At 40.1% G+C, this 8906-nt stretch overlaps 1 protein-coding gene across 1 annotated transcript; it reads left to right on the top strand.

Moving 5' to 3' along the window:
- The first annotated feature begins 2966 nt into the window (after positions 1–2966).
- dnaaf4 (dynein axonemal assembly factor 4) lies at positions 2967–6638 on the top strand. Its single transcript, XM_079567237.1, has 8 exons — positions 2967–3162; positions 3457–3604; positions 3684–3817; positions 3890–4204; positions 5203–5312; positions 5386–5539; positions 5615–5720; positions 6140–6638. Exons 1-8 carry the CDS (start codon positions 3040–3042, stop codon positions 6247–6249), a joined length of 1200 nt encoding a protein of 399 aa, XP_079423363.1. The 5' UTR covers positions 2967–3039; the 3' UTR covers positions 6250–6638.
- The last annotated feature ends 2268 nt before the right edge of the window (positions 6639–8906 follow it).

Genomic DNA, 8906 nt, shown 5'->3' with positions numbered 1-8906 from the left:
CAGTCAGGACAAAATGGGCTGTGTTTAAGGCTTTGATGGCCTCAGTCTTGATTGACTTGACACCATCTACTGGTAAGTTAAGTGTCTGTACCTCATTCTATTTTGATGGGGAGTGGGGGATTACTTGTTTCTAAACTAGAACATTTTGCCACTAATAGTAATGAAGGAGACTGTTCAAAGCTGAGCACTTGAGACTGACTTGACTGAAGATCTTACTGGCTCGTGGGAAATGTTACAACAAATTTAATCTTCACATTTAATGATAATAATAATAATTTACATTGACGACCTGGCCAAGGTGCTTTAGAAGCAGTACAGTCAAGGCATAAAATACATTCAACAAAACAAACAAAATGAGGTTACAGTAAAAACATTAAAAACATGTGCACAGACCCCTCGTCACTCCCAAGTTCAAATACAAAAAGTTTGGAGGCCGGTCATTTGCCGCACAAGGCCCAAAGCTGTGGAACGCACTTCCGGTCCAGCTTCGAAACATCACAGAGCTGAGTGTTTTTAAATCACAGTTGAAGACACATTTTTTCAGGAAAGCCTTTGATACATAGCCACCGACTCGACTGCTGTTTTTATGTGTTTTTGTATTTATTGTTGTCTACTATGATTCTTGTTTTTATCCTGGAAAGCGCTCTGGGCACCTTCTGGTTGTTGTTGGGCGCTATACAAATAAAATTTGATTGATTGATTGATTGATTGGAATATTGCAGAAATTGATCCCAGACTTCCTGGTTTAATCCGGTCTCTCATCCAAGTACCAGCCAGGACCTTCCCTGCTTAGCTTCCGAGAACTGACGAGATCGAGCAAAGCAACGGTCTTGTGTTTTAACTTTTCCATGATGTGATTATCACTCTACAGTTGGCCATTAACAGATTTTATTAATCTGTTTTTATGAAGTTTGTTTTATGGCTGCAGTGCAATAAATACTGGCTATCATTATGGGGAAGCGGCATTGTGAAACACTTCCTATCCTCTGGAAAGAACACTTGTAAAACAGAGCACTTAAAATAAATAGAAATTCAAATTTTGAAAGTCACATGCTCTTTCTTTTTCTATATATATTCACTAATTTCATAATGTATTTGATTGCAAGTTCTTTCCTTTAGTGAAGTTGAGAATGGAAATAATAAGCCCTTGTTGTACTGTTTCATCATTGTTACAAATATGAATCTTTTAATATAACTTTTTCATCTACATTGTAGTGCCTGGTGAGTTCTTTTTGCTAAATTATTATTTTTGGAAATCTCAATAAAGTAAGAAATGAATCAAAAATCTTGCTGCCTTACTATTCTGATCGGAACATGATGGATATGAGTTCACTGTGTGCTAAACCTGGCTGTCTGATTGGGGCACGATCATCGACTTGCTACTAACTTACTTGGATTGGACCCACTTCAAAAGCCAAAAGTCTCAAAGGTTCAATGCCCTCCAGTCCATAAAAAGATGAACTGCACTCACATTTTTATCTCTCATCACAGGCTACATTGCAACCAACAGTTGCAATGAGTCATTATTTCAAACAGTTCAGTATTTATGAGTTTATGGGCCTGTTCTGTTAGTGATTCAAAAACACAGTCAATAAAGTATTACCTTGGAAACGGTCCATTGTCGTTTTATCTTTGGCCTTGTTGTTATCAGTGTGCAAGGCCTCATAAAAGATGCAATTGATTCACAGTGTGGTTACAAGCTCTATTACTGTGGGCTGTACATTGGGGTTTGCAAGAAAAGGAAACTTACATTAGGAGTAAATCACAGGAAATTATCCTCCCTCAGCTTTTTTCTTTTTCTTTTCTTTTTTTTTAAAAAGAATTGAATATTTCAGTATTTTTGTTTCGATCAATCATCAGTGTAATTATATTTCTATTCTCAATCAAAATCAGCCTAAGGGGAATCATGCTCCAGGGCCTGGGCTCCCGGAACTGATGTTATTTACTACTTCCCCACGGCATTTAAGTTGTGCTTTCTGGTAAGCATATTTTCCAAATAGAGAGCAATCTTATCTCATAATTAACTTTCCAGTCAGTACTTACAAGATAGTGTATCACACACATGCGCCCACATAAAAGGTAAGGTGGCAGAGGTTGGACCATAGACTGTTGGCGACACAGATCATACTGGGCTTTATCATAATACACCCACAGATAAATGCAGCCATCCATGACTCCTGTCGTATTTGATCTTTAAAAATAGAGTACTTAACGTTGGCAAAGGTTTGTAAAATATGTTAATAAGCTTGTAAGAATGGTACCATGGTTTAAAAAAAAAGGTCAGTTTTGTACATCATAAATGACCTAATAGACAGCTTTGTCAAGATATATTAAACAGGGTTTCCGCAGGGCAGAATTTATGAATTGTGTCACAATCAAGGCCTTCAAAAATGCTTAAAAAGCATTAAATTGGATTCAAACTGGCATTAAATTTACATTTCTTGGAATATTATGCTCAATAATTTTGGCTGTATGGTTCATTCTTTCCCCTGTTTGATAAAATGTTTTCTTTTCCTACAAAATTGCGGCATTAAAATGTAGCATTTGGGCATTAAGACGGCATTAAAACACATAAATTTGACTTGATTCTGCCTGTATAAACCCTGTTAAAGTAGTACATGTATTTGTTTAAGGAATTATCTTTGATTTAAAAAAAAAAATTAGATCACATAATAAGTTTGGGGGCCAAAAGCTCTATGTTGGAGGACCGGATTCGGTCCCCGGGCCCGATGTTGCCTACACGGCCCTGTTTCTACACTACATTGTAATATGAATTTCCTTTTATTTTAAATTTGTTTTTGATAATTCAGCGAAGGAATGCTTTTGAATTAATTTCCTGAGCTAAGTGAACACATAGCCTAGTTTATTCCTTTGGCCTTGCTTTTATCTGTGTGGTTTGCACTTTTACGGTAGACTTGAAAGCACCACAGTTCGGTTACCATGGAGACACAACGCGACCACATCCATTCGCTCATCCAACGCATGATGAAATTTTTAGTTGTTTAAAACACAAAGTACTGTGTGAATTGCTTTGCTAAAATGCCTCTCTTGGTCACAGATTATTCCTGGACCCAAACGACATCTACTGTTTGCATCAGCGTTCCTTTGAAAGGGGCAAAAGCTTCGCAAGTGGACATTGTGGCGACTGACCAGTACATCAAAGTACGTAACTAGCATTAGCCTTTGCGACAGGAAACAGCTAACTTTGAGCTAACTCTTAGATGTATGCTATATTAGATCCATGTATGTAACTGTCTATTGTGAAACACGAGCACAATATAGGTCTATTAAATCCTTTTAAATTAAGTTTTTCTATTGGGGGCTAGTCCCACGATCTGGTCGGTTGGTTTCATCAGGCTGCAGCGTAAACATTTGGAGTATCCTAACCTGGGCGTCTGAAAATTATTTGCCACAATGTTAAACAATGTAGACAAACACTAAAATACTTGTGTCCAGGTGCACTTCCCCCCATACCTGTTCGAGGCCTTCCTGGCTCAGCCTGTGGATGAAGACAGAAGCGTAGCAAAGGTTGGCAATGGGGCAGCGCTCATCACTCTGCTAAAGAAGACAGAGCAGCTATGGGACCAGCTCACACTCCCTACAAGTAAGGAGTAATCATCTGTAAGAGGCATTGTGTTTGTGTGTAGGGTCTTCATATTAAAAGAAACCTATCAATGTTGCAGCCCAGAAGGAAACCAAAAAAGAACTTCGAGAAAAAGCTCTGGTCAAACATCAAGAAAAATTGTGTGCCGAGTCAAAAGCCAAAGCGGAGAAGCAGCAGACCGAGAAGAAATATGCACTTAAGACTATGATGAAGGTATGGTTTGTTTCTCCAAATCTGTGAGAATATAGCTTTATATTTCACTTATCTAATGCACATTTCACACAGCTTGAAGAGGAAGAAAGAGAACACATTCAGAAAATCAAGGATGTTGAGCGAAAGAAAACCAATGCAGAACTGGAGGCCTGGCAGCAGAAACAGCATGAGCCGCTTCATTATGAAACATGTACCAGAAAGACATTAAAGGACATTAGTGAAAAGTCACCACAGAGGGATATGAGAGTAGAAAAATGTGGGTCAAAAAGCAGAACACAGCCAGCGGAGCTACCTGCACCCAGATCCTCGGGGAGTATCCAGGTGACGTTTACTCCCAGAGTTTTCCCCACAGCACTTCGAGAGTCGAGAGTGGCTGAAGAGGAGGAGGTGAGTATGAACAACAGAAAGAACTGAAAGAAATAGCCACAAATAAACATCTACTAATACATCTACACTAAAAACATGTGCAATAGGTGAATCCTCCAGCCAGGTGATTCTGACCATGAGCCTGGCTCCATATCATGGAGATGGGTCCCCGGGCGCGGCACTGCCGTCGACCACTGCTCCTTACGGGTTGCCCCAGCGGCATCGAAGGATGGGTTAAATGCAGAGCACAAATTTCCCTACAGGGACAATAAAGTAAACAAACAAACAAAACAAAACAAACAAAACATCAAATTCCAGGTGTTTAGCTCTCATTCAAATAATCTGTTAGATCTGAGCGAGTAGGCTATATCATGTGGTGTGCACATAAGGGGCATTACATTGGGGTATGAGATTGAACACTGCTGTGGTTAAACTAAAAGCTGCTGTTAAAGTTAAGGTTAAGCATTATACAACTGAACAACAACATTTGAGCACTACATTTGACCCATCCTTTGATGTCGCTGGGGCAACCTAAAGGAGCAGTAGCCTGCTACGTGCAGCACCCAAGGACCCAGAGGGACCAATGGTGAAAATCCCTTGATTGGAAGATTCACCTATTGAGCATGTTTTAGGGTCATGGGGAAAACTGTAGTTCCCGTAGGAAAAATCCACCAAGATAAACTCCACACAGAAAGGCCCACAATCTTTTCCAAAATTGTTCATCCCCATACGGTGGCGCAGTGCTTAGCGCTTGTGCTCCACAGCTAGAAGGTCCCGGGTTCGATCTTTCTGTTTGGAGTTTGCGTGTTCTCCCTGCATCTGCATAGGTTTCCTCTGGGTAAAAAAAACACTAAAAACATGTACAATAGGCGAATCCTCCAGCCAGATGATTCTGACCATCAGCCTGGCTCCCCATCTGGAGATGGGTCCCCCGTTGCACAGTTGCCCCAGCGGCATCAAAGGATGGGTCTAATGCAGAGGACACATTTTCTTAACATACATTAAATGTTTGTGCTCAGTGGCTCAGAAAACAGGCTGAGGCCAGGCGCACATGTAACGCCTCGCTGGAGGATCTGAAGGACCTAAAAGAAGAGGAGAGGAATCCTGACTGGCTCAAGGACAAGGGAAAGTGTGTAAACCATTTTAAACAACATGGTAAATACTGTATGTAGGACAACTTAACAAATACTCATACTTTCCAGTAAGTTCTTTGCCACTGGAGATTACCTCGGCGCAGTGAATGCCTACAGTCTGGCCATTAAACTCAACAGGAAAGTGCCGTCTCTCTATTCAAATCGTGCTGCTTGTCACTTGAAACTTAAAAACCTCCATAAAGCTATAGAGGACTCATCTCAGGTAAGATCATGCAAATCTTCAATATATTGAAATGTCTTTTTGTGTGCTGAAAATGTGATGGTAATTTATCTTAAGGCATTGGAGCTGTTGACTCCCGCAGTCCCCGCCAATGCAGCAGCACGTGTCCGGGCCCATGTGCGCAGAGGAACTGCTTTCTGCCAGCTGCAGCTCTACACAGAAGGTTTGCAAAAACTTGGGATTGCTTTAGACCTAACTGACCAACAGGGTTAAAACTGGGTAATGGAAGATAACTAGGTTTTTGTTCCATTTTGATGTTGCTCCATCATCAATACCCTAGCTAAATCATAAACAATGTAGTAATTACATTTTTAGTTTTTTAGTTTAGTTTAGTTTATTTCACAATTTCACATATACAATCAGGAAATTCAACTTATAAACCATCAAGCTACATTTTTGCCTTAGATATTTATGTCTAGATTTTTAGTCATTGTGTTTTCAATTTTTTACTCTTCTTCCTTTTTGGATGTGTAATTGCAATGCCTGTAACAAAAAGTGTGTCCCCTTAAGGATCAACAAAATAATTCATATTCTGACCCTGAAAAAGCTGATTAAGCATATATTATGTTCCTAACTGTGCAGGCCTACAGGAGTATCTGGCAGCACTGAAGATTGACCCTGAGAATGCAGACCTACAGAAGGACACACAGAGGATCAGGGATGTCATCCAGGACTCTACATTTAAAGATTAAACATAACAGACACCTGCCTTATCAGCGGTGAGACAACAGCCCCCACATGTGGTCACATAATGCACAACAAGGAGCAATTTACACACCTCAAACTACTTTATTTACCCTGATAATTAAACCAAGACATTAAGAATGAAATATTGGACCATGTCCAAATGACAAAAGCACTGAAAACTGTTACAAATGTAATTTGTTTCAACAATTCAAACTTCAGCTCCACCCGTAAGCTCAAAGGAGTGATTAAAACTTTGGTGTGGTCTGTAGATATTAGGGAAAGCCCTGTTTGTGTGGAGATGTCCTAATCTAGTTGAGAATCTGAAGTGCAAATTGAGGTCGTCCCATCAGACCACACGGCGGGTGCTGGGCAGGACCTGGTATCACAGGGTCATGGGAAGGTGGCTGAGCTTATTACCAAAGGGTTTTTTCATTACCTTCAATATCATAACCACTTTTTCTCTTTTTTAATCGGAGAAAAGTTTCTATTAGTAGTGAAGAGGAAAAGCTTAAACACAAGACATTTCTGATCGGTTCTTGAGATTTGGAAGGCTCTTTTGATTTGATGGATCACAACAGAACAAGACAGTGTCAAGCTGCAAATATGGGCAACCAGATGCAATATTTATGTCAATAACATGCTCACAGTGACCTTGATTTTGTGTTTTATATTTGTGTTTCATGTTCATTCTTGTATCACTCAGTTTAGTTCAGAACTCATAGGCCAATAGAAATACAATGTTCTTTTAGTCAGACAAGAGGATTAGAGATGTTTTTTTTTTTCATTGACATGTTTCGAGTGCTAGTGGCCAGCCTTCCTTAGAAGTGTCTCTGGTGCATGTTGCACATGTCTGAGGACAGCCTTGAATATCCAGGAACATATGGGTGAATTCGTATTTCTATAGACTTAAGATTAGGGTAGTGCATTATTTAACTTATAAGAGCTGTTGGGATATTCAGTGTAAATTTGAGTCTTAAATTTTAGATTTTATTTTAATGTGAAGAGGAGGCACTTCGCACATCTGCTACATTCAGGTACGTAGAGGAAGTCGTGCGTGACGCTCGTATATAAAACTGTGAAAAAGTGAGATTTTTAGATATTTAAAAATGCTGCATTTATTTTGGCAACTAGGCAGTTTACCATGTGCGGGACATTTTTCACAGATGTTATAAAAAAAAAAGTTTAACCCCTTAATCCACAATCGTTTAATCGTTTATTACATGTTTTAACTTGATGTATGTAAAGACAATAATATAGTTACTTTGTATCAGCTCCTTTGATTATAGATGAGTGAGATTCATAATAAAATATAAGTAAGATTAAGCATGGTGTGTGTGCGTGTGTGTGTGTGTGTGTGTGTGTGTGCGTGCGTGCATGTGTGTGTGTGTGTGTGCGTGCGTGCGTGCATGTGTGTGTGTGTGTGTGTGTGTGTGGCAGGCCACGGGTCAGTCCGCCCTTTTGTGGAGTGTTTTGTGATTGGCAGGTGGTCAGCCCTCCTGGTTGGGTGCTGGAGCTGACTGACCAGAACCATATGGAGCCTTTATGTGTGCACACTGACCAGGACACACACTGCTGCCTCTGGACACCACTCTTTAACCCGCCGTCACAAAGACTATAGACCCCATGTATACATGTGCACCGTGGGCCTTAACCAGCTCCACTCAACTTACGCACACTTGGCCTTTGTCAAACCTCTTTAACTTCTTTGCTCAGACCAAAGAGGAATGCAAGGCTTCTCAGCCACATTGTGCCCTTCTGATTTAGAACATAGTCGAGTATAATTTGATTAGACACAACATTCTGAACAAAACAGCGGGACATTTCTAAAGGAAAAAAAATATTCTAAGATATTATTTTACAGTTTACACAGTACTCATCTTTTTGGGTAGTGTGCAATTTAATGGTCATCAGCTTTATCATTTATATGTGTATTTATTTTTTATTTTATTTGAACTTTAATTGAGAATGGGATGCTCTGCGCTAGTTCTCTGCGTAACAGGCAAGTGCAAAGATCCCGCTGAATTTAAATGACCAGCTCTAACCATACTGTAAATACTGGTCTTGAAACCTGTGCCTGGTTAAATACGCATCACTCTATTTCCACATACCCACTTTCTACACCTTTGAATGTATTGAGAGGAGTCATATTAAAAGTCCTTTTTCCACAGTGAGGCAGTGTCTCCAGAGACTTAAGCACAAATAAAGGATGATAAAACACTGTTTGCCCCGGGCTCCTCCCCTTCCTCTTCCTCGCCTCTGCTCAGCTGAATAACCACTAAAGATAAATTAGATCAGAATGAGGCTGCACCCTCACATACAAAACCTGATTGGACACGCAACCCTCTGCCTAATGAGCTGAGAAAGTGCAGTGAGCCCGGCCTGGTGTGAAAGTGCATGTGTGTGTGTGTCTAATGTCTGTATTTTGCTCCTTTGGTCACAGCTCTGTGTGGTATCGCCACAGACACATCCTCTGTGCAGTACCTATAGTTAGTCATGATGCTAACTCTGTAACTCTTATGTAGCAGACAGAGGCTCAAGGGAAGAGAAGCTGCGTCTGTGTTTGGTCAGTGACAGTTTGTTAGTAAGTTTTAAAAGGTTTTAAAAGCAGTTTCTAATCAAATAATGCATATGTTGTCTCTAAATCACGCAAACAGGCATGAAG

This window comes from Gobius niger, assembly GCF_951799975.1.
Source record: "Gobius niger genome assembly, chromosome: 12".
NCBI classification, from domain to species: Eukaryota; Metazoa; Chordata; class Actinopteri; order Gobiiformes; family Gobiidae; genus Gobius; species Gobius niger.
The sequence above is the reverse complement of the archived record's forward strand: the minus strand, read 5'-3'. Positions and strand labels throughout refer to the sequence as shown.